The sequence below is a fragment of the Simochromis diagramma genome, unplaced genomic scaffold, assembly GCF_900408965.1.
Source record: "Simochromis diagramma unplaced genomic scaffold, fSimDia1.1 OVJJ01000141.1, whole genome shotgun sequence".
NCBI lineage: Eukaryota > Metazoa > Chordata > Actinopteri > Cichliformes > Cichlidae > Simochromis > Simochromis diagramma.
The window spans coordinates 1,325,095-1,351,378 of record NW_024387350.1 but is presented as its reverse complement, the minus strand read 5'-3'; the positions used below and the strand labels follow the sequence as shown (position 1 = coordinate 1,351,378).

General features: G+C 40.7%; 1 protein-coding gene across 2 annotated transcripts; it reads right to left on the bottom strand.

Annotated features, from left to right (window-relative positions):
- Positions 1-1,779: 1,779 nt before the first annotated feature.
- Positions 1,780-24,872, bottom strand: LOC120718381 (protein FAM160A1-like). 2 transcript variants are annotated; one of them, XM_040006912.1, is made up of 18 exons: positions 24,703-24,872; positions 20,865-20,922; positions 19,036-19,283; positions 17,122-17,323; positions 16,817-17,038; positions 15,470-15,632; positions 15,222-15,333; positions 10,501-10,602; positions 10,007-10,066; positions 9,798-9,884; positions 9,156-9,323; positions 8,995-9,074; positions 8,531-8,703; positions 8,339-8,450; positions 5,945-7,248; positions 5,468-5,646; positions 5,263-5,383; positions 1,780-4,420 (listed from the first exon to the last, which is right to left on the bottom strand). In XM_040006912.1, the coding sequence occupies exons 3-18, from the start codon at positions 19,138-19,140 to the stop codon at positions 4,188-4,190; spliced, it is 3,423 nt and encodes a 1,140-aa protein (XP_039862846.1). In that variant the 5' UTR covers positions 19,141-19,283; positions 20,865-20,922; positions 24,703-24,872; the 3' UTR covers positions 1,780-4,187. The 2 variants fall into 2 exon arrangements, with proteins under 2 accessions (XP_039862846.1, XP_039862847.1); XM_040006913.1 differs by having other exon boundaries at positions 10,007-10,063.
- Between the last annotated feature and the right edge of the window lie 1,412 nt (positions 24,873-26,284).

Here is a 26,284-nt window from a genome sequence, read left to right as displayed (position 1 = left end):
TTGTACAGATTTGAAATGTTTATCCAGAGGATGCTTTTTACTCTAGTGGTTCTCTGACTTTTCCATGACTTATTTTCAACAGATCTTACTTTGAAGGTTAGCTTTTCTCATGTGTAATGTTTAACTTCCTGTGTCTGTCTTCCTCCGATTCCCTGATTGGTCTCACCTTTTAACACTGCTACATGTTGAGTAATTAGTTTAAATATATACATGACTATATGTACATGACTTAAGTGTTACCAGATTATAAATCTACAGGACCTGATAATGTGATAATACAGCAAAAACTTGCTGCACAATGTAAGTGCAAAATCTCTCCTTTGGGTTAGGCACCAGACTTTATCACTGATTGCAAAAGCTAAAATGCAAACGTTATCTATGCCACAAGAAGAAATGACCAAGACGTAAAACAAAAATCTTTTCTGTGTCAAGTTGTATCATCTTGGTAATAATTTATTTCAAAGCAGATGATGGACACTGGTGACAAGAAGAATAAGATCTGAGCAAACGTTCACCAGATTGTGCCAGCAGTAATGCAAATCAGCATCAGAGTCAGACTTCAGTCAGGTGTACTATATTGCCAAAATTATTATCTTATGTGCCTTCACAGGCATATGACTAACATCTCATTCTTAATCCGAAAGGGTTTAATATGATGTTGGCCCACCCTTTGCAACGAAAACAGCTTCAACTCTTCTGGGAATGTTTTCCCCCACGTTTAGGATTCTGTTTATGGGAATTTTTCACAATTCTTACAGAAGCACATTTGTTAGGTCAGACACTGATAAAGGCCTGGCTCACAGTCTCAACTCCAATTCATCTCACAGCTGTTCTTTTGTGTTGAGGTCAGGACTCTGTGCAGGTCAATCAGGTTCTTCCACACCAAACTTTACACTTTGCACAGTGCAGTCAGACAAGTACCGTTCTCCTGGCAACCACCAAACCCAGGCTCCTCAATCACCTTGAAAGATGGAGAAGTGTGATTTGTCCCTCCAGAGAACACCTCTCCACTGTGCTAGTCCAGTGGCAGCGTGCTTTATACCACTGCATCCAGTGATGTAAGGCTTGGATGCAGCTGCTCGTCCATAGAAACCCATTCTAATCTGAAGACCACATGACGTTTGGACTCTGCAGCAATTGACTCTGCAGAAGGTTGGAGACCTGGGCTCGCTTTATGTGCCTCAGCATCTCCTGACCCCACTGACTTTATGTGGCCTAGCACTTTGTGACTGTGTTTCTGACATTCCCAATCACTTCCAGTTGACTGTGGAATATTCAATAGCAAGGAAATTGGTCTTGTTGCACAGATGGCATCCCATCACACTACTACACTGAAATTCACTGAGCTCCTGAGAGCAACCCATTCTTTCTCAAGTGTTTGTAGAGGTGGTCTGCATGCCTAGGTGTTTGATTCTATACAACTGTGCCCATGAAGTAACTGAAAGATCTGAATTCAATGATTTGGATGGATGAGGGAATTCTTTTGTCAATATACTTATTAGTATAGGTTTTGAATAACAGTTCTCAGTTGGAGGAGAATCTGATAGATGCATTCACAGGCAGTGTGCACATGGGTGAAACTGTGCTTTCTACATACAGACCTCATCTATTACTGCTTAAAAATAGAGAGAAACATGGTTTCTTGGTGTTTGAAGTCAGATCGGTGATTATGTTTGCCACCTGAAAACTATGTAAGCAGGAAACCAAATCTCTTTTTCTTCCAACAAACAACACAGCAAAGACAAAAGCACAGGAAAAATTTCACCTTAAAGACAAACATGAAGTTTAAAATGTTATATTAACAACAACAAATCATATTCACAGAGGTTTAAAAGAAAAAATAACATCTGATATCTGCATGGGAAATCAAAATCCACTGACTTTGCATCATTATATATTGCACTAATATTTTAGTCAGCTGAAGTAAGGCTTTTGATACTTTACCTGTGTGTTCGTTTGCATATGAAGACAGCAGCAAAAACACATAAACAGGAAGACGCAACTGATCAGAGCAACCTGACGCTTTAGATACTGTTTCAAGGATTGTCACTCACTTTGTTTGAATTTCAGCATTAAAACTTCCTCCATCTGGTTCAAAATGTTCAAAAAATACACATAAGCAAAAAATGAACTACTGTACACTTAGAATGGCTTTGTCAGGCACATGAGCCAGTCTGGTAAATACAAACAGCAATAAAACAACAGTAAGGACAAATAAGGTGCTTAATCTCACAACACTCAGTGCCTTGTATATTAGTACTGATATTTAGGACCCTAATGAGAATAATAAAGACAGTACTGATGAAACATCTATTCATTTTAACACTACAGCCTTATTTTCCGCTATGCTATGAAGTGCAACTGATCGTGCCATAGAGAAGTGTCATCAGGAAGTAAAAATTCTGATATAATCTCTCTCATGAGTTACACTTTCCTGCCTGGGATTTCCATCCTGTGTGAGGCCTTTAATCTTGACATACAGTAGTTGAAATAACTTTCATTTTTACTCATGATCAGGTTTAGCAAAACCTCACTAAAAAAAACAAGTAAAACTTCTACCATCCTTTAACCTTCTCTTCCATTTTTCTTGTTGTGGTGACACACTAGGCAGTTCCTTCAGACAACTGGTTGCATATACATCTATGGGAAAGGCTTCCTTGCTCTGTAACCTTGGGAACACTTCCCTGATGACTTTGTCACAATCGCTGGTCATCAGGTCATACTGAATGGAAGATGAAGTGCATTTTATGATTGACCTGTTGACAGGTTGACTCTTTCTCAGTCAGATCCACCCCTCGTTTATCACATACAGTTTGAAAAACACCCAGATGATGACAGTGCATACAGTCAGGTCAAGGCTGGGACTTTACAGACCACATTGTCTGCACTCGTCTTTTATGACATCTGTGTCTCTGATTCAAGATGAGGGTTTGTCCCTGACAAACCACAGATGGTATAAAAGATAAATGTAGGCACTGTGACTTTGCCCATCAGTTTGCGAAGCCTCAAAGTCAATGTTTCAGGGTTTTATAATTAATCACAGGAACCAAAGGTGTGGATGCGACTATGACTATAAAACCAAGGAACATCACATACTCTTTAAATAATGACTAGTCATTAGTAAATGAGCAAACTAACATCCATAATCATCTTTTCTGAGCATAATAATAATCATTTGCAAAAGGAACTTACTGCTTTACTCGTTATCACAACAAATTAGTGAATGAGCTTATAAATTCATTAGGAAGTGTTTAGTGAAATAAGGGCGAAGAGCTGGTTTCCCATTGATTTCTTTAGGAGCAGAAATCCTTTTGCAACCACATGCACCGCCCCCTGGTGGTCAGTAAAAAGAATGTAGATTTAAGACAGGTCTGCTTTAACTTCAGACTCTGAAGCTCTGTCCATTTTTTATTTTCATAGCTGCTATGTCAGATGTTGGATGGATATTTGAGGTTTAGAAATGTCTTTGAACTACCATACACGTTAAAAAAAAAAAAACGAAGAAAATGTTGGGAATATAAGCAAGGTTAAATTTTACTGCCTCCTTTTATAAGAGAAAAAAATTGCTGGTGTTAAAAGTAAGAAAAAATTGTCTCGCATTAACAGTTTTAATGAATCATTTTGAATATTAGTGAATTGTTTACTGGATATGAAAACACAATAAAATAAATTAAAGTTTAGATCTATTTGATGCAAAGTCACTTCAGTGCATGTAAGGTAAGAGTTATTGTCAACCAGCTTCTGCAGCACTTTGTGCTTCCTGAGGAGGAGGAATAAAAAGGTCCTCTGCATTTTGAACCACATGTCTAACTTTTTCCATCTCAACAAAACCATGCAAAGATTTAAGAAAATATGGTAGAAAACTATTTTCACGGATCCCACAAATATATAAAACTCAGTACTGATTCTTCAAAATCATCTCCTTCAAAATCATTTTATAAATATCAGTCATATTCACATGGGGAAAGCATCAACATTTTCAAGTGCTGCCAGGAACATACACAACATCTGAATATTTATACTACTTAAATTATTCGCTTATATTAATCCTCGATGAGGAAAGTAGTTCATGCTACATGTTTTCTCCTTGAGCTCAGTCTTTTGCTGGTGGTCACAACATATCCTTGATCTTATCAGCAGCAATCTGGGAGGCAGATTTTTACAGTTGAACTAGGGGTTTGCATTTGTTACTCCTCAGAATAACAGTCCAAGGCAATGCTGTGCTCCTGGGCCAAGGCAGCCAACTCCTTCAGGAACTCGGCGTACAGGATAATGGCAAAGACTCGGCTCTTGGCTTGAGGGGAAATAGTAGGACAGGGGGGCAAGACACTGAAAGGAGGCAAAGGCAGAGCGTTCTTCACAGAGCCATTGGGAAGCGATGGATCCAGGATGATGTCACCGCCCTGAGACTGGAGGCACTCTGCGGGACACACACAAGTATCATAAACTGACGTCTGAAAAACGTTTTATTTGTAACTTTCCAAAAATGACTGTGTTCACACTTTCAGAGGTGGCCTGACAACATCTACAAATTATGTATTTCAAGCTTAGTTAGAGGCTTGCCCAGCGCTATCAGTGCTAAGAAAAGCAGATGTACTCATCTGTGGCTCCAGTGTTGACTGCCCAAGAGTAAAAAATGAACAATTCTCAGTTTCACAAATGTATTCTAGTCCAGATCTTCTCTGATGAAGGCCACAAGGCCGAAACATTAGGATGTTTGCTGGCATGGCCAGAATAAGTTGGTGAAATTAAGAGCTGTCGACTTAACAACTCTTTTGCGTTTTGTTAAGTACAACTTTTCACAGTGGATCATCTCTTTGTCTTTTTTATCCTCTGTCATGCCATCACAGCTCCTCAGCTGCTTAAAGACATTCAGTCATTCTTACTTTGTCCAACCTGAGCTGTTTCTCCATATCCTCACTCCTGAATCTGTCTGCCCTGAATCTTTCATTTCTATTCCTCCTGCTACCTTTCTGCCAAAAAAAACCCCATTCTGCCCAATCTGAGCTTCTTCAGCTCTTTTCCACAACCACTGTTGCTTGGAGTGGTTGACTATAACTATTTAAACTCATCTACATTCAATATTCCACTGTCCTCCATACAATTCAATTCAATTCTATGTCATCTGCAAACAGCATAGCTGACGGAGACTCTTGCCTGCTCTTGTCCATCACACTGTCCATTTAAAGCAGACTATCTAACTTCTTTCTTTAACTTTAACATATGTTGTTTTGTATCCTGTTTATATGTGTACTTATTAACCTCTGAATTTGCCATCTTGGTCTTTTGCCAACAAGAACCTCCAGGCCTGAGTGACTAGAGCAGGATAGTCTGGTCTGGCCATCACATAGCGCTCTATCTGAGCATGCAGCGACACCAGCACCTACAGAATGAAAGTGAACATAACATTTTTATTAACAAAATCCAATCTGACCTGCATGAGTCGTGTCAGATGTATGACTCCTACCTGGTAAAGTGTGCGAACGTTAGGCTGATTTTGTGTGTCTGTGCTGAGCAGGAAGGATCTCAGGAGAGGTTGTGGGTACGATGCCAACTGGGCCAGGATGCCTGTCACAAGCAGGTTTACAGCAATAGAGTTTTCGAGAAGGTTCTCCAGCCGAGACAAGAGCACACTGATGAATGGACCTGGTTAGTGTACGTCAAGAGAAAATGCATTGTATCAGGTGTAAAATAATGGGGGGGGGGGGGGTCTTTTAGTCTTACAACTGACATCCAACCAACAGCTTTTTTGTATTTTCAGTGGCTACATTTATTTTTGACCACGTTACCATGTTGCAAATCTACATTACGTTAAGCGTTAATTGGAAAAAATTCTGAATATTTGACACAAAAGGAACTTTCTCATTCTGTCTTGTAAAAATGTGTATAGTGACTGAGGTTAATAAATCAGTGAAGCTGCTTTAAATGTTACACAAGCACAGACCTGTAAATGGAATTTGATGTCTCCTGCCGCCTTTCTTTGTGTCGCTCCTGATCTTCTCCGCTTCTTCTTCCTCTCGCATCACCTCTTCCTCTTCTTCTGCCCCAACGTCATCCCCAAAGGAGCTAAAACCAAAGTCAGTGCAAAGCTCTTCCTCGTCCTCTTCAAGTCTTTGCCTTAGCACTTGGACACGCTTCCTGAATGTGTCAATATCCTCTGTGATGTCCTCATAGTCTGGTTCTACCCCTAATGACAGCATGAGCTCGCAGTATTGGGACAGGAAGTCATTGTTGTTTGTGTTGTCGTCAGGCAGGCTTGGAGATATGGGACGGTCAAATGATTCAGATCCATGATGGCCATTGGTTAAAGTGTTTTTTACTAAACATGTTGAGGGTGACTGTATGCTTTCATGTACATGTTGCTGATGTGCTCCAGGTGTATGGCTGACACGAGCTGTAATGTATATATCATCATCTGCATCATCACATTCGTCGATGATGTCATTGTTTACATTAAAGCCATTGGTAAAGAGCTGATCTCCCAGTGACCCTCTGTGTCCAAATATCCTTTTGGTTTCTTCTTCTTCTCCTTCCTTTGTTCTCCCTATCTCCTTTTCACAGTCCTCACTCCTTCTTCTTTCCTCTTTTCCTGCATCCTCGCTCCTCCTCCTCGCCGACATAATGCTGTTTACAGTTTCCAGAACCGTCCTTCCTGTTGTTGTTAACATCGTTGTTAATGTTGTCGCTGTTGCTGAAACTCGCTGTCCTTTCGAGATGCTCCCACGGGATTGGCGATTTGCCAGCATGAGCCGATCCAAAATGGCTGCCTTTGCGTCCTTTTTAGCAATGAGATCATAGACAAGAACGTCATCCTGAAACTCGGATTCTTCAACATAAGAGCCGCGCACCAGCTTGGTTGCATTGCGCCGCATTTCCTGGATGTGTCGAGGAGGCAGTGGGGGAGGTGCTGGCAGAAATGTGCATGTATCTGCCTCCAATGATACATCCCCATTCGCCAGCACCACGTTTACCACAGCTGAAGGCAAGGGATTGTCATCTGCAAAAATGTCATCCCACTCCAGTTCAAGGGCGGAGCTGGCTCTGCCCGCTTGGCTGTTATCTAAAGAGGATGGTGTAGGGGAGAGGGCAGAGGGCGGAGGACTGATAACCAGTGAGCAGATGGAGTCGCTCTTGACGCGCTGCATGAACTCTTCCTCATCTTCCATGTTGTTACCAGGTGTATCAGATCGATACTCTTGAAGTGGAGGATTGATGCCATCATAAGAAGCCGACCATAAACGGCAAGACCTGCCAACAAAGAAAAAAAAATATAGATTCAATAAACTTCTCTGAAATTACTCAGTGTATAACTTTTAGTTAAATTCGAAAAATTCCCAAATCATAACCACAGGGCTCTGTCACAGCAATGCTCTAAATTAACATTATAAATACTAAGATCCCAGTCAAATCCATTCACTGGATTGATCATGGATGGAGGCCCAAAGTGATGAAACCCAGTGCAAGTACACACCCACACACGGTCTGCCCCCGCAGAGACTTAAAAGTATGTATTGTATTTATGCAAACTTTTACACTAAGACTTTCAGATCTGAAACAATAATGGCATTCCCATTAGCCAACCATTATCAGATATTTGCATGCCAACCCACAAAACAAAGAGTATAAACAAGTAAGCATTAGCATGTAACTTAAAGTGTTGCTCAGTCTTAGCGTGGCTGTAAGCTGTTGTTCTCGTTTCTTTTGTTAGTCTGTTTCCTGCACCTAAGATTACAACGATAAGGAGTGCATTTTTTTGTTTGATTTTGGTTTCACTATCAGATAAAAGACCAAACTCATTATTGTGGCAACATTTATCTATTACCACAAATGTCTCCTACCTTAGATGTGCCTTGCTGGTTTTCAGTACACGCTTATCTAATTTTAGTTTGAAAAGCAAAACTATGAACTTTAACTCGCCTCTGTCAGTGCGCCCCAGGGTGGCTGTGGCTACAATGTAGCTTGCCATCACCAGTGTGTGAATGTGTGTGTGAATGGGTGGATGACTGGATGTGTAAAGCGCTTTGGGGTCCTTAGGGACTAGTAAAGCGCTATATAAATACAGGCCATTTACCATTTAAAACCACCAGTGAATACAATAACAACAATCAAGGTTTTTAGTACAAATGTATTAGCATATGTTGACCAGCAGATGTCACTATAACACTATGAACCACTTTCACTGTTTCACACTCTGGTTTGCTGCATTGTTTCCCAGTAAGTGGTGCAATGCAGCATGTACACCAGTTATGAGAAACAACCCAAATCACATTTAATTTTAGTAATCAGACCCAGGCTGAACCATAGTCTTTTTGTAGAAGAAGAAGAAAGGCACACTAACCTGTGGGCAGTGGAGATAGCCTGACGGGCATCCCAGAGGTAATGGAGGTAGTTTACATCCATCAGGAAGTCTGAACCACGACAGTAACCAACGCTGTCTGACACTGACAGATCTGACAGACGGTTCAGGAGGAACAGGTCAGTACAGCCAAAGCTAATGTATAAATAAGCAGCTACCCGCTAACATACTGACCGGTTCCTTTGGGCCAGTGGATGTGCTCTGAGTGTGTGAGTGAGTTTTGGAGCTGCAGAGGGCACCAGGAGGGCATCAGCAGTAGGAAGGAGGCAGCACTGGAGGAGTAACAGTCCCTCTGCTTCAAGAAGCAGCGCTGCTTCCTGCTCAGGTGGCTGCAGGGAATCAAATACCTGAGGAGACACAGAGCAGTTACATTCAGTCCAAGCATGTTATACACAACTGGCATCCAGGTGCAGTTTCCCCATGTTAAAATGCATTATAGTAAGTCAATAAAGGAAGCTGTAGCTGACAGTGATCAGTGAGGTCTTACCATCATAGATAGAGTGTTTGTGCTGCTGGTGTTTTAAATGGATCGTCTAAATAATACATTTTCTGCAGTGAAGTTCCAGTTCTAGTGAAACTGTAATATTTTATTAGCACTAATTAAAAGATGTGTGTCTGTGAGTTGCTGTTAGACTGACCTGAAGACCAGCTGCAGCATGACATCTTCACAGAAGAGCCCAATCAGAGTCCTGAACAGAGCCAGCGACACCGTGCCCAACTGAAGGACATGCAAAAGGTCAAAGGTCATTTACTGCATGACAGAGCATGAAGCAGCTGTATTAGATGACTGTGTGGATACCTGGAAAGGTGTGTTGACCCTGCTGACCAGTGTGTCCAGGATGTGAACGTTGTCATGTGTGTGCAGCAGGATGAAGGAGAGGAAGGTCTGGAGGAGGGCGGGCTCAGAGATGGAGCGCAGGAACAGGTCCAAGTATGCTGTGGTAGTCATCACTTCCTCCACCGTCAGCTACTCACAGACAGACAAATGATCACATACACTAGGATGTGATTAAGTAATAGGTATTCCATGCAGGTGTTTTTATCCTGCTGGAATCACAGTAAAATACTGTATTAATAGCTTTCCTGTGAGATGTTTACTGGTGACTAAATGTAAAAGATGAGGAAATAAATGTCCTGTCTGGTCACTTTAATAACTTTAGTGGCTACAAAAACAGCTGAAATTACTGTATGGTCAAACTTACACTCTATAGAGTATAAGTGTAATGTTTTTGCATGAATAAATAAAGTATTTATGGTTATTACAGCAGGAAGACCAACATAACTGTGTTTGGTAACCAAAACCTCTGACAGTATCATCCTTTAAAACTCTGTTATATAACAGGCAACTGTTCCTGTTGTAGATTTCTTTTGGTTTGCTGCCTGTACCTGTACGGCACTTTATCAGGGACTTTCTTTACAGTGTCGTGATGAAATGTGATACCTTGTGCAGAGCCGGAGCAAGTACAGGCACAAGGAAGCCATTGTAGATGTAACCAAGCAGCTGGGAGCGGATGGACGGATGAGCCACCTGAGGGAAACAAAGATGTACACTTACAGAGTAAAAATAAAGTGTGTGTGCGTGCGTGTGTGTGTGTGTGTGTGTGTGTGTGTGTGTGTGTGTGTGTGTGTGTGTGTGTGTGTGTGTGTTACCTTGGTAACAGCACTACAAAAGTCCAGAGAGTGCAAAAAGTGGACCAGAGCAGGAACCTGCTGACCCAAACACAAAGTGTTGATTCATTTATTCTCATTAATATAGTTTTATTTTTCATCTAACACATACTTGTGCATATTATACTGCACATATCACTTGTTAGATTTAATTACCATTGCATAGCTGTTACACAAGTGTTGCATTGATATACTGGAAAATTAGTTGTCTGGCCAAGTCAGGAAGGAAGGCATTCATGCTTGAGCATAGTACAGATTAAGTGTACTTAAAGTGGAAGCTCTTCATCTTCAGTCCTCTGAAGTAATGAGGAAAACCACAAACTTTGCTTAAATGGCTTAAAACTGAAACCTCCCAGGCACCAACAGAAATACACCCCCCACACACGAAGGTACAAGTCCAGACACTACTTTTGGTTTCTCTCACAGGTTCACTCATTCATGATTTCATCCTGTCACCCCAGCGCTGTGGTTGTTACCTGCTGCCAGTCCGCCTGGTCCAGAGAGTGCCAGTCCTCGCTGTAAACCTGCAGCCGAGCCGGAAGAGACGAGTACAGACCGGACAGACCCGTGGCCAGCACCTGCAGCAAACACGCACATACAGGTGCTCAAAATTCTGAAGAAGATTTGGTCAAAAAGAAACAAAAAGAGAGACAACATTTGAAGACTTTCGCCATACCCTTAACGACCAATTTTAACACCTCAGTGTAAATCAACAGGCATGGTTTAAATTAGAATAGTTTTCAGGTTTTCCAAAGAGTCGCTGCACGGGCATCAGCCCTGATGATGCCTGTGGGGGTATATAAGGGTTCATCAATCTTAAATGATAAGTTCACTGACATTATAGATTTCTTTACCATATTTTTATTTACTATTAAACACTACTATTGTGTCCCTGAAAACATTAGTTCCCTAATCCCAAAAATCTATGCTGACTTTGGAGCCACAACTCCTGCTGAAATTTTATTTTACAACTTGCTGATTTTGGTGTTTCTGGATGCTTTTGACTAAAGGTGGAAGTGACTTGTGGCAAATACTGTCGTGGTCCGTGTTATATTTGTTGTTTTTCTCATGATTCTTTGTATTTCTAGATTGTTCATTTCCTCCTGCCTTCTCTGCTTCCCTTCTTTCTGTAAATCAGGGACCGGGGCCCCCTGGTGGACTGCAGCAACAACAGAAGGTCAGTTTGAAAATTACTCATAGAAACTATGTACAGTTGCATATCTATATAATAATATGTATTTATACAACATGTGTATTAAAACTGTAAATAGGAGGTGGTTAGTTTGTGATAGTACTCATTACTCTGACTGAAATTTGCTGCTCTTCTGTTGCAGGTTGAGTTTTGGTCACACATTGGCCATGACACTTTGCATATGTAAGGCGACCATATTTAGATTTCCAAAAAAGAGGACACTTGGCCCAGTCATGAAGAATTTTAATAATACTGTTTGTTTAAATAAAATGTTAACATATTTAAAAGATGCCTTCTCTGTGCGGTTAATGAATGGTGAAATAAAAAATGTCATATAGGCTTTTACAAGTCAACAAGTGCAAAAAAATAACTTAAAAACCTGTGGAATTAAATAATGTTACAGAAATAATGCCTCATCTGTATCAGAAAGCTTACCAGTGAGGTACCAGTGAGGTACCAGTGAGGTATTGTGCAATGGTTTCTGCTGTCTCATTTGGCGTTTCTAACCTCAATTAATTTTGTCTGCGTGCCACCATTCTCCCAGTCAAAGTATGATTGGGAATATTTTCTCTGTTCCATGGTTACTTAAGTCTGAGAAATGCCACAGTACTGGATTTCATTAAGAGCTTCAAGAGTGACTTGAACAACCACCTACAGCACAGCAGTTCAGGGATGACGTTGCAGATATGGGTCCTCTGTAGGAAAACCCGGACATTTTCATCCATCTCGAAAGTCCCCCCGGACGCCTCGGACAGAACGTGAAAAGTGGACATGTCCGGGGAAAAGAGGACGGTTGGTCACCCTAGCATGTAACTGGTAAGCATTAGCAATTTATAGCTCTGTGTTACCTGTGTTGTTGTTTTTTTCAATAAAAAATTTCAAGGAAATACACCACCTTCTCCTATATAATGATTAAAGTGAAGATTTCAGAGTTTCTGGTTTCTAAATGGGCCACAGCGCTCTTTACTTTGGTAATGGCTTGTCTAAATATTTCAGTGGGACCTATTTGTCTTTTTTGATTATCATACATTAAGAAAATGGATATAGCTGTGAGTCCAAGAGCTGCAGCCTTTAGACAAAACCATGAGAGGCCTTTCCTTGTGTTTCAGGTCTTTATGCTAAGCTAAGCTAAATGGTAAATGGCTCACACTAAAAATGGCATTTCACAAACTGGTCCTTTAAACACAGAGGTGAACAAAGAAGTAGCCTGCGGAGCGAGAAGTTGTTTCTAAAAAGAAAAGAAAGATATTGTTTCATTTGAGACAAAAGAAACAGGGATGAGATATCAGGAAAAAGGAAGAAGAGAGGAGGAGAGCTGGTGATCAACATCAGTATAAACAGCAGCAGTGGTGGCGGCGCTGGTCGTCAACAGCTGCCGTCTCGGGTCTCGTTAGCAATCGGGCAGGCGTCCAATCATGTGCAGACTTGCTAATCCCTCTTTGTGTTGGGGCCAATCTCACGCTGATTTACTAAGCTGCTCTCTGCATAAAGATTGAGGTCAGCTAGTGGTCACATGGGCTTAAATCTGACACATGGACAAACACAAGCACACACAGGTGGCACGTGCTCAGATGTCTTTGCTCGCCCTTTCACATATGAAACCCCCACCGTGGGTCTCTCTCTCACACACAGTCAGGAACTGGGAGGGTTGGAGCCAACATGGCTGACGCAGTGATAAACACTGAAACACACAAACATGTACCTACATTACTGTAACATTTAAGGGTCCTTTTTTTATTGTTATGACATTTTATCACATATACATATGTTTCTATATTTTCTTTAATTACTTTAATTGTTTTTTCAAGTAACTGACTGCTTAATTAATCAATTACTAATAGTAAGGTTCATTCAATTTTGTAGAAACACGATTTTTCTTCAAATGTTCCCGTTTTCTCTTATTTCTCTTTGCTGTTTCTTTGGGTTTCCCTCTTAAGCCCCCTTCATCACTTTCCACAGTAGTTTTCCCTCAGTTATCTGCTTCTCCTCTCTCCCTGTATCCATCACACACAGTCCCAGAGGAAGCAGTATGAGCTCATTAGTTTGTTGCATAACTTGCGCTAATGAGATTACAATACAGAGGGGAGATGAATGGGGGGGAGCTCATACACTGGCTCAAAAACTACTGATTGTATTCATTAAACAACCATCTGGTTCATAAAAAATCTGTTAAATGATCAAGGGTCGGGCTGTTAAAGGGCCTTTTTATTCTCCTAATTCCTCTCATTTCCCTTCTTATCCGTGCAGTTTGCACTTTTAATAAAAGTTATCCAGATCTGTGAGAAGCATGTATTTGATTCTTTCTTTCTTAGTTTGTGCTCAATCCTCTCAAGTAAGTTTTATGAAGTGTGTGTATAATCTTGCTGACAGACAGAGAAACAGAAAACAGTCAGTTGCTTCACTTCAGCAGAGGAATAAACGCCCTTTTTCTCTGCAGGCTGGAAGGCATGTGGAGATTAACCCAGTTTAGCTGGGCTAATGGGGGTCTATGTGAGATAAACTGGTGGCTCAGCTTGTGAAGAATAGCTTTAAACACTTTACAGATGTGACATAAATCTCACGTATTTAAAGTTTCACAGCATAATGCAAACACAGAAGTCTTAACCTAACACCACTTTGTTCTCATCATATTCATAATGTTGCACAATGTCTTTGAGAAAACTGAGAAAACAGGTTACCTGGGTACCCCTGTAATATATTAACTACACTGTGATTCGTTAATCAGCAGTATCCTTCACCCTGATTGGTCATCTCTTCAAGTGTTAAATGATGTGGTTCTTATATCGCAGTTTTGAGCTCTATTAGAGCTTTTTATGCCTCACTCACACAAGCACCTTTTTCTAGACTTAAGTGCTTTCTTTCTAAACTTTACGCACATTCAATCGTCATTTACATTTTTGAGACTTGTACACATCCAGTTAAGTTCATAAGGTTTTTGACAATGACACAATTTATGAATCAAGTGATCAAAGTGCAGGGATTTCATTCAAGGGATTTAACAAAAGTCAGAGATATTTTTCGCTGTCTCTCATTTTCAAAGGCCCAGAAATAACTCAATAGTTGACTGACAAGCAGTTTTATGGCCAGGTGAGGCCTGGTCCTTTGTTTAAAACAGATTAAAAAAATAGAGAGTTGAACTTGTATGTGTTAGCTTTTTACTGGAATTCTCCATTTGACTGTCAGTCAGGTGTCAATCTAAGTGAATGAGGTCATCGGTTGGCTGAAACACCAAAAGAAAACTGTGAACCCATCACAACATCGAGCCGAGTCAAGAACACAGGTAAGTGTGTCATCATTATGGTTTACAGTCAGGAAACGCCTTCACAAGTACAACCACAGAAGGTTCACAACAATGTGCAAATAACCGGTTCCACTCAAGAACAGGAGGTATGTCCACACACACACACGCACACACACACACACACACACACTGACGCACACACACACACACACACACACACACACACACACACTCACACTCACGCACACACATAGTAGTAAGTATCTTACTCCTGTCCCCTACATTTTCACTGTCCCTACATCTCACTGTATCTTACACAGTGTGTAAGATATATGGAAGGTAATGTGATGGCATGCATGCTGTCAGTGGCACTAATGCTTATTGATTATGTGACTGCTGATCAAAGCAGCTGGATGAAGTGTAAAGTGTCCAGAATCAGACACACGCTGCAAAACTGCACAGATGAAGCTTCACAGTGCAAATGATGATGACCCAAAGCAACCCAATAGTAATTCAAGGCAAAGACATGGAATAATCTTCATTGGACAAGTAATTCAGATGATCTCAACTCAACTTATTAAACACAGAACTGACCCACAAACAAGCAGCAGCTGAAGGTGGCAGCAGTAAAGACTGAGCAGAGCATTTTGAGGCAGGGAATCATCCAAGTATTAAAAACAAGCCTCTGAAAATGTTGGACTGTGTATGAAAAAATGGTCTGTAATTCTTAAACAGTTATCTTTTTATGTTGTGCATTTACTTACAGGACAGAAGTACGTGTTCTCTGCAATGTGCTGAGCGACTCGAGGCTCAGAGGCAGACAGAGACATGATGAGCAGCAGAGCATCTCGGGCCTGTTGACCTACCAATCCCTGCCTGAGAGACAGAGATAACACAGGCTATGAGTTTTGTGCAGTTCTGAAGTACATACATTACCTGTGTGTTACCTGTGTACATTTGTGTTACCCTTTTTTATCCAGCAGAGTGTATGCACCTGTGTGTGTGTACCTACCTGTGTGTATACGGGATGAGCAGGGAGAAGAGAAGGAAGTTGGCAGCTCCCTGGTCCTCGCTGGTGTGGAAGAACAGTTCGAGCACTGAGGGATCCTTGACCAGAGCCACGCAGAGCTGGTTCAGCAGGAGGACTAGCTCCGCCTCCACCACGCCGCCGGTGTCTACAGGGGGCCGCAGGTGATTAAAGGGTCAGGTAACCAATTAAACGTCTTACTGGTTAGTGGTTACACCTCCAGCTTGAGAAATGACCTCATAATTAACCACTTAAATCCATTTTGATGTAAAGATGAGGGGGAAAAAAATCACCTTATTTGAAATACCATTCTTTGTTTGCTGTGGTTACACTGTGTGTACTGGTGCTTTTTCACAGTGTCTGCAAAAGGCTTCAAGTGACACTTCAGGTACTTAATGTAAAAATCTAAACCTAAAAACATCCCTTAATAAATGAAGCTATCACTTAAACAATTGCCCCTACTTTCTGTCAGAAACATCCGTTATATATATCTATAAAAAACAACACACACCCAGCACGCCCCTGCGGGCGGTTTATCCTTCAAGCTCGGGTCCTCTACCAGAGGCCTGGGAGCTTGAGGGTCCTGCGCAGTATCTTAGCTGTTCCCAGGACTGCGCTCTTCTGGACAGAGATCTCCGATGTTATTCCCGGGATCTGCTGGAGCACTCGCCTAGCTGGAGTCACCGCACCTAGTGCTCCGATTACCACGGGGACCACCGTTACCTTCACCCTCCACATCCTCTCAAGCTCTTCTCTGAGCCCTTGGTATTTCTCCAGCTTCTCGTGTTCCTTCTTCCTGATATTGCTGTCATTCGGAACCGCTACATCGATCACTACGGCCGTCTTCTTCTGTTTGTCTACCACCACTATGTCCGGTTGGTTAGCCACCACCATTTTGTCCGTCTGTATCTGGAAGTCCCACAGGATCTTAGCTCGGTCATTCTCCACCACCCTTGGGGGCATCTCCCATTTTGACCTCGGGACTTCCAGGTTATACTCGGCACAGATGTTCCTGTACACTATGCCGGCCACTTGGTTGTGGCGTTCCATGTATGCCTTGCCTGCTAGCATCTTGCATCTTATATATATATATATATATATATATATATATATATATATATATATATATATATATATATATATATATATATATATATATATTATATATATTGTGTTGTATGGGAGAGATAACAGCTGAACTTGAACTTGGGCTTGGCGGCACTGTAATGTAATACCACATTGTACCACTAGATGGTGTAGTAATCAGCAAAACCTTCATTTGGCCTGGGAAGTCAAATCTTAAACATTTCAACACTTTCACCTCCAACTCACCAGATGCAGCTCCGGCGCAGGAGGCGAGCAGCATCATTAGCGGCCGCAGAACCGGTTTATGGTGAAGCAGAGGCTGTTTGGCCTGAGACAAAAGCATCTGGTACATCCTGAGTTGCTCTAGCTTCATGTCCTCAGTGAACTGCCTCCTCAGACTCCACAGAAACAGCCTCTCCATCACACCCTCAAGGACCACAAACTCCAGGATCGGACCCATCGCTCCCCCTGGTACCGGTGCACAAACACTCTTGAGTCCCAGTATACTACTGCATTTGTTGCACAGTGAGGAATGATTTCTTTAATCCTACCTTGGCCCGCCTCTTCCTCCATCAGTAGAAAGAGCATGTGCTCCACGTAGTTCTGGACGGCGCTGGCCTCGTCGGCCGGGATGGGGCCTAGACGTAGCGCTCCGGAGCTGCTGCTGCCGCCGCTGCTACCATAACCTGTGAGGAAACTCAGCGCGTTGGTGCCGCTGCGACTCGGCTCGTGTTTCTCCAGGATCTTCACCACCTGAAAAACAACAGAAACACAAGGATGTAAAAGACAATGTGTTTACAGCCATCTTTATACGACAAGCAAAACAAACACCTGAAATGAGAGTGATTAGAGGAAATTACTCAGTAGATACTCACACCTGTTTTATCAAAGCGTATTCAGATTTTTTTAAAGTACATTTTAATGAATGTATTTGAAACTCTGCATGGAAAAGTTAAAAACTAAACTAACTAAACCAAAGCTTTATCCTGGTACAAACACAAACATAACAGCTGGAGACAGATTTATTAAATGAAATATGGCATAAATGATGTCACTTAATAATCTCTCAAGCGTCCAGGTTAGAAACATCACTGGGGCAAAATGCTGTTTAAATTAATGCATGAAGAAAACAGAAACACATTATTTATATCATGTTTTTATTTTAGCTTCCTTTAGTTTCTAATGGTACCAAACTGGATCATCACCTCTTTACCTCAATGCATTATAAATAATATTTATATGCAGCTGTCTTGGACCCTTCTCAGCTGAACGTTAAAGGACTACAGTTGTAATTCCTCTAATGACCACTAGGCACCACAAAAACTTATGGAGTGGCAATGTCAATGTTCTATTTGAGGAGTAATTTTGTAATTCTGAGCAATTTTGACCTGTGTATATTTGTTTGATTTCCCTAGAGTTCGTGGACAAATTTGAGCTTACCTCGATCAGCCTTTGGAAAAAGGGTGTTTTGTTTATTTACTCTAGTCTGAATCAGTTAATGAGTTTATTTCCTGTACTTTTGCTTTTTGTAACACAGAGAAATTCCAAGCAAACCAAAATGTGTTGATACAAACCACACAAGACCGTTCAGTCCATATATTGGCAGAATGTGTCTGTGCCGGGAGCAAAGAAAAGAAATACAGGCAGAGGGTGCTGCATTGCAGACTAATGGATAACATGGATAAGTTACTCCCAAAATCATCGTAATTAATTTCTTCGTAATTTCTGAAACTGAAACTCAGCTGAAATCTGCTGAGTACGATGTGCAGACTGAGGTGGGATCACATTGTCATCATAAATAAACCGCTTGGGAGTTTGTTTGGAGACAGACTGAGACAACCTCCGCCAACGGATGTGAGTGTGATCATCTGTCCTCACCCAAGTGCGATGACTGTGTTGAAATGTCCACATATGAAACACGCCAAGGAGGAAAATTAACTGGAGCTCACATAAAATGGACTAAACTTTATTTTTTAATTTTTCTAATAAAGAAAATAATTTTATTGCTGTAAAACATTTAAGATGCCACAACAGAGAGATAGCCGTGGGAGGGATGAAAAAGAGATGAATGAAACAAGAACGCAATTCACTCTCTGGACTTGTGTTAACCTTTGACATTGGCTGCTTCAGACAAGGACCACATGCACACACTTGCAAACACACACAAAATACTTGTACACACACAGACGATGCAGAGTGTGTGGGGGTTTTCTTGGCAGCTGTGGAGAGTGATTTGTACTAAATGGATCCTGTGTTTAAGGGCCAGAGTCTGGCCAGTAATGCTGACACACATTCATAGACACACGCAGACAGTCACACAGTCATTGTAAGTGAAACTAGGCCAGGCCAGACAGAAGAGACAAAGAGCAGCTAAAAAAACATGTCAGTAGTGACTTTATCTGTGAAGCAAAGCACTGATTAACCAGTGAAGATGAAGATGATGCAGGAGTAAATAAAAAGATCACCTGTGCCCAGTGGTTCTTAAACACGATCATGCAGGTCTCTGGGTCCACACCTCTCAACGTGAGGGACTTCTTCCGATGTCCCCCGATTACCACCGAGGCCATCATTTTGACTGACTGTCAGGGAGCTAAAGCATGATCCGGCTCAATGCGTGGAGGCTGTCTGATGGAAGGACTGAGGGTCATTACCTGGCTCCCTCTGCCTAGAATCAGTCTCTGGCACCGGGCTTGGTGGGCAGCTAGCCGCTAGCCTGCAGAATATGGAGAAGGACAGAGTGGAAAGTTTGTTAATTTCCACAAACACTCCACAAACACAATAGCCAGCTGATGCTAGAAGAGTCGAGTAATCCACGATTTGTTGTGCCAGTAAAACAAGATCATTTTAAACTGCACTCTCGTATCATCTTAGTAATTACTTATAAATAATTATGTGTACTGTTTATTCTTCATGTGTCTGAAAGAAAAAAAAAATCTGTCGGTATATCAGATTTTTTTAAAATCACCAAATATTGGTATCAGTATCGGTCTTAAAAATCTTACATCTGAAGAGCCAAAGCTGTTTCCATGTCATGTATTTATAGTGAAACTCTACTTTGACAGTGTGACTATGAGGGACACGTTTAAGGTGCACACCCACTTTAGGATCAAGCTCCTGAGCTGATACACCAGCTTCAGGATTGGACTATGCAGCTTCTTTAACAAGGTTTCTGTTTGGTTCTCCAAGTTCTGGCTAGAGAACCAGCTCACATGTGTGATGATCCTCAAACATCACTGAATGTTCCTCCATAATGTTCAGATGCCTCAGGATGCTAAACTAGAAGACAGCATTGGCAGCGTGATGCTCCGTCACAGGGCTTGGACACTGCAGACTGACTAAAAGCTCCTGTTTGGGCCCTGAGGCGCAGCAAATTTGTGACGAAATTGTGATTTGTCTGTGATGACACAGTAGAAGCTCCAGTGCAAGCAGTCATAAAAGGACAGCAATGTAAGAACAGCAGCTGCACTGGAAGGAGTTGCAGGTTTCCACTCTAACTGTTGCTGGAATTGTGATTCCTCCATTCCCGGCATGTGCACATGTAGCTGTGTAAAGTGTGGATTTCTCTATATGTTTTTTTAAACACACGGGCTGTACATGTGCAGGGTGCTGGAATAAACAAATACAGTGACCTATTGTCCAAAGAATACAAATATTTTTAGCTTAGTTTTCTTCCCTCCAGGCAGCTGCCGAATTCTGTTCATTTCTCTACATTATGACAATCAACTCCCAGAGATTTGAGGCTGCAGGAAGGTAATCCACGTTTATTTTTAGCTGTGCTGGCTGCATAGCTCAAGTAAAGCCATTTCTGTTAATGTAACAGAAAATTGTGATGTCAAACTTTGAAGTTAACACAGAAACAGCACTGCTAGAAACCTATTTTCAACCTTTTACCCATCTGACTGATGATCTAATACCATTTGTTTTACATCCACTCGTGTGCTTTGTGATTCTTTATTGTCTAAGTCTTCATGTCTTACGTAAAGCACTGATTCTCTCCAACAAGAGGTCGCTGAGCAGAGAGGATTTTATTTTTCATGAGGAAATCCTCTTATTTTAATTGTGTATATATCTGACTTTCACAATCACAGAGCTATTTCCTTACTCTGTGTCAGTGTTTGTGTGTGCGTGTGTGTGTGTGCGTGTGTGTGTAAACTAGCAGCAACAGCAGGAAGTAAGGCTCTTCAGTGGAAACAAGCAAACAGGAAAAATGACAACGAGGCCCACCCTGGGCGTTCCGGGACATTCCGTGAATTCCCATGGAGGTCTCGAGGAAATCACCCGGCAGTATTCCTACCTTTGCACTGCTGCTGCTGCTGTGATGCCATGGATGAGCGAGCCTGCTGTCTGCACTCCTAATGGAGAGAGAAAGAAACACACACAGTGACACAGAGCAGCACTAAATGTAACTCTTTACACTATCAGGGCCTGATTTATGTCCTGACAACATGAGTAAAACAAGTAAACACACACAGTTTATATCCCTAACCATCTGGGACTCTAATCTGTGTGTGTGTGTGTGTGTGTGTGTGTGTGTGTGTGTGTGTGTGTGTGTGTGTGTGTGTGTGTGTGTGTGTGTGTGTGTGTGTGTGTGTTTCTTAATTTTTTTGTACCACTTTAAGTCTTTTGTGCCTTTGGAGTATCTATCAACATTTTTCTTTTTGTGGAGACATTGATGCATTTAATAAACATTTTGTGACACATTATTTTTTTCTTTGTGCCTTCAATGTGTGACACTGAAATAATCATTGTTTTTGTGCCACCCTAACATAAGTTATAGTCTTAGTTTGAACCTGCCTATAAAAACCTACATTGCTCCATCAATAGCAGAAGGTAAAAACAATCAATAGCAGAAGGAGCCCATTTTCTTCCACTGTTTGTTTCAGTAATTTCTCCGACAGCCAGAGCTAAAATTAAATCAATAAAACTATATCAATTTATTTTACTTAGAATATTTTATGCAAAAATGTCAAATACGCGTGGTACCAGCTGCTCAAATGGTCATATTTATAAGTTTCTGCATTCTGCATTCATAAAACCTGTAGACTGTATAGAAATGATGGCTGTACCCACTGGTTTTGGACTTCACATTTTAAAGGACTTCGGTCTCTCCCACGTTGCTTTTGTCGAGCCAGAAGAGTCCATATGTCAAGAAATGTGTGTTGCTAAGTTACCAGCTAAACCAAGCAAGCTGTACACAGATGATTTTTAACATAATTACAATAAAATGCTCCAGTTGGCTCCATAATGTGGTGACTTAGAAATTTGTGTAATAAGCAAACCATTACTAGATAAGTTCAATGAGGGGGCATAAATCAAGAGTAAAGTGCACAAAGGTTCAGTTCACTGAGTTGAATTAGAGTAGACAGATGGAGGTACTGACCTATGACAGCTAACTTCTATTCAGTCACCTGTCAATCAAAGCAGCCACACCCCTAACTTTAACAGTATCCAGATGGATGAGATAAATGGAGAAAAAACAATAGCCCGAGTGAATATGAAGGGGTAAATTAGCTTGAAGCTCTAAATTTGAGCATTTTATAGTGGGAGTCTCTGGAATTTGCTCACATTTGGAGCTTTGAGTGGTCATTAGAAGAAATGCAGTTTTTGATACTTAATTTTTAAGCCCTGGAGTTTCCAGCTTGCTTTCAGACCCAATTTTATGAGTCAGGTTTAGTTTGGGGTATGCAAGGCCGAGTGCATGGCTTCATCATCTGTCCTCACAAAGAACAAATGTGTGTGTGTGTGTGACTGAGAGCACGACAGAAAAAAAGAGGTAATCTCAGATGAGACGGTGCTGTTTAATCCCAGCCCGGCTCTTTCTGTGTGTGTCAGACGGTCACATGCCATCACACAAACCAGGGATTAAATACACGCACAAGCAGACTGACCTGAAGTCTTTTCTGACCTGGTTTTTAAAATCATTTCAGGCATTTAGCTGATTGAGATTTAATTGAATCGTGCAAATAACACGCCTCGCTGTGTTGTTTAACGGGCTGAGTTTGTTGCATTGAGGTGTTTGCAGTCCTCTTACAAACAGGTAAAAGACTGAGTCATTTTGAAGAGCTCACTGAATTCAAGTGTGGTGCTGTGACAGGAGCCCACTGTTAGAAAAGTCTGTGAAATTTCACAACAGTTTGTGAAGCTGCTTCCTACTTAGATAGCCCACAATCAGCTGTAAGTGACATTACTGCAAAGTGGAAGCATTCAGAAATCAAAGCAACATACTCATAAAGTGGCAGACCATGCAAAGTTACAGACCGGATTCACAGAGTATATAAAAGTTGTCAAAGCTCTGCTGACTCAGTAACTGCAGATCTCCAAACCTCTGGCATCAACATCAAAACAAACAAAAATTGCATGTTAGGAGCTTCATAGCTGAGCAGCTGTAGGTGTAAAGGTCCAGTATTTTTCTCTACATAGTGTAAATAAGGCCCAGAAACAAGTTTTTTCTTCTGTATTCCCAATGAATTCATGTTTTATTTATAAAGCTTGCAATTGCCAAACTTCATTAGAAGGTGGGCTCTTATGCCATGCCTTATTTCTTATCACATATATGCTGTTATAGGAGTGAATGTTCATATTCCATGGCCAGGTTGGCCTCTAGCTAAAAGCTAGTTAATCACTCAAACTCAGCAAGGATCACTGACCAGCAGTTGTGAGCACTGCAGACACACCTGTTTACCTGCATTGTAAAGGAGCGGGGCCTCACCTGTGTTTGGTGAGGTTACATTATTTAAAGTAGGCCTGAGAGAAGTCACAGGATGGGGAGCCTTTTGGAGCACAATGAGCTGTCTTCTGTTTGTTTAGGATTTACAACGAGCTTCAAGGATACCCTGGCTGCTTTTTCACAGTGCAGGAACACACTGTGTGCCTCCTTATCTGGAGGGTAGATGCAAGACCAGATATATGAAATTATGTGTGAGATTAGAGCTTCAGAACTCAGGATACCTTCTGCAACACAAGTGGATATTTTTCCCTTCCCTCCAGAAGCAAGTTTCACCACTCTGTAGCAATCACAGCTTTACTTCTGTTTCTATTTCTACTCTACTACATCTTTGACACGAAATGTTTTACTGTGTAGTCCACACCGTTTATTTTAAAGCTTTGCTTACTTATTGTTTTGCAGATTAAAAATATAATACATGTATAAACATACACCCATATAAACTGAAACTACAGATCAGAGTGACGTCAAAGGAGGTTAGTGGCCTTTCCTTCCTCCCCTTAGACATGGAAGATTTTAAAACTGCCAGGAAGACCACAGATGCCATGACTCAGATGTTTCTCTTACATTGTCCCTGTTAAGATGAAACCTAATAACAGAATCCAATAGTTGGGTGTTGATAAATTAGCTTCCTTTTTGAGTTTTTGATGCTACTCTGCCTCTGGTTTCTTCACACAATACTAGAAATCAATCATTTATAAATCTATTTATATATTCTGCTCTGTTGTTGCAAACAAAACTGTGCAGCATGTATATAAGTTAGTAAAATCACCCCCAGCGGCTACATTAACGTTAAACACCAATTAATAAATCAATAATTAAATATATAATTATTATACAAATAGCACATGTATGATTCTGCTTAATGACTGCATTTACTTTTGATAGTTTAAGAATCTTTAGTGCTAACAGTTATTCAATAAAAATGGTTTCAGGCTGTCTTTCAGTGTCAGGACTCATTTCATCCTTCTGTATGAGGCCACAGGTCCTGGATATCAGTGTTTTCTACACCAGTTCTTACTTAGACATAAAAAAAAACAGTTAAAAACAAAAATAAATAAATACATCCAGGGCACACAGAGAGTATTAAAAATGCATTTTATATTTAAGTGACGATTTCCTTCCCAATAAATGCTTGTTTCCTTAAAATAAAATCATTTTTTAAATTCTTTAAATTCATTAAAATAGTTTTTAAGCAAAAATCCATTCTATGAATGCAGGTTTATTAAGTTTTATTAAGCCAGGTTTGACCAACTTTGCGCTCCTTTAACTATTATAGTTTGTCTATCCAGAGTCTTGTAACAGTAAACCCTCCTCTTGGTTTACACTACACTGCAGCATGAAAACACTGAGAATCCCAACATTTTCTGCACTTTTTGTCGGTTAACCTGAACCAGGCGTTTCTTACCTCGGCTGCCTCTCTAACTGTTGCTTGTTATTCCCAAAGTGAGAAGAAAAGCGGTTAAAACGCGTTTAACTGTCCAGAAACGTGTGTAAATCCTTAGGTTTGCAGTTTTAAAGCGGCCCGGCTGTGCCGCTTCTGAGCGCTGCGGAGTTTCTGAGGCTTTAAGCGGCTCAGCTGTCAATCACTTAGCTGCTGGGCGCTAGGTAGCACTTAACCACGCCCATAAATGTTGTAAGACCACGCCCCCGGCAGAGAACCAAAGCGCGAGAGAGACGGTTTTATACAGTACATATAACATGTTTGAAGGGTTATTTTCATACATGTGTGTCTGTGCAGCGTTTATCTTTCTGTTTATCATTCAAGGCAATTACTTTATGGTTATTTAATATATGACATTAATCACCATTTTCACTGTTATTTCTTTAAGAAATCCTGATTAATCAGTTCATTTTTTTCTTCGTAAAAATGCAGAACTTACTATTTAGAGGCAAAAAAAAAATCCATTAGAAATGTATTACACAGTGATGGGTTCACAGGGTGTCTGCTACAACAACCTAAAATGCTAAATGACATGAATAATACATAAAGAATAAAGTAAGCAAGTGTTAACAACCCTGAAAGGCTTCAGTTTATCTAATTATTAAGAAAGTGGCCATTAGCTAAATAATTAAAAACAAACAATAACAAAACAACTTAAATAAAACAAAATAGTTCAATAAAATAACACAGATTAAATATTACAAAAATAAATAGTTAAATAAGGTGAGGAAATTAGAAAAAAGAAAATGTGAAATAAATTAAAGGAGCTCAAAATGTGAAAGTCTAAATCAATTGATAAATAAATTGTTATTAAAATAATTATTTCAGTGATTGATTCATAATTATTATTAAAAGTAGTCTTGTGCTCTTGTTTGTTTGCTTGTATTAATCTGGATCTTGGGTGAGTGACAAATGGATTCATCATTTTGTATAGGAGCTTTAGAATTTTATATTAAATGTTAATTTTTACACCTTTGATATATTCATAGCAAAGTAGAAAAGTCCAATGAGTTGATGCAAATCGCTAAAATCTTGACACTAACTTTATCTGTATTTAATTTGTACTCTTACGATAAAACAAATAATTAATGTTCTAAATACGTTTTTCCCAACCATTTGGAGCCACAGCACATCACCAAACAAAAATGTCACAAAATACATATTGATAGTTTTTCCCTGCACCAGGCAGTGTGGAATTGGCTCAGTTTATCCCCAGTATAGCTTTTTTGCTTTTTTCTGACCACTCATCATGCTAGGGCCTTCATCTAGGTTGGAATTTTTCCAGGTCCCAGGTCAGACTGATTACTTTTTCACCTCAAATGTTTATCTATTGCTATTACAAGCTGCTATCTCACACACAGTATGTCTATTGTGTAATTTCTTTTCCGTCTTCCTCTGTTTTACTGGCAGTTGGCAACCAATTTAATTAGAGCAGGTAATTGTACCGCCCTCTAGTGGAAGAGAATGTAATTGTTCTGCCTGTTACTCACGCCGGTCACTTAGTGTACCAATCAGGTGGAACCAGATAATCTTCCACGGCACTCTG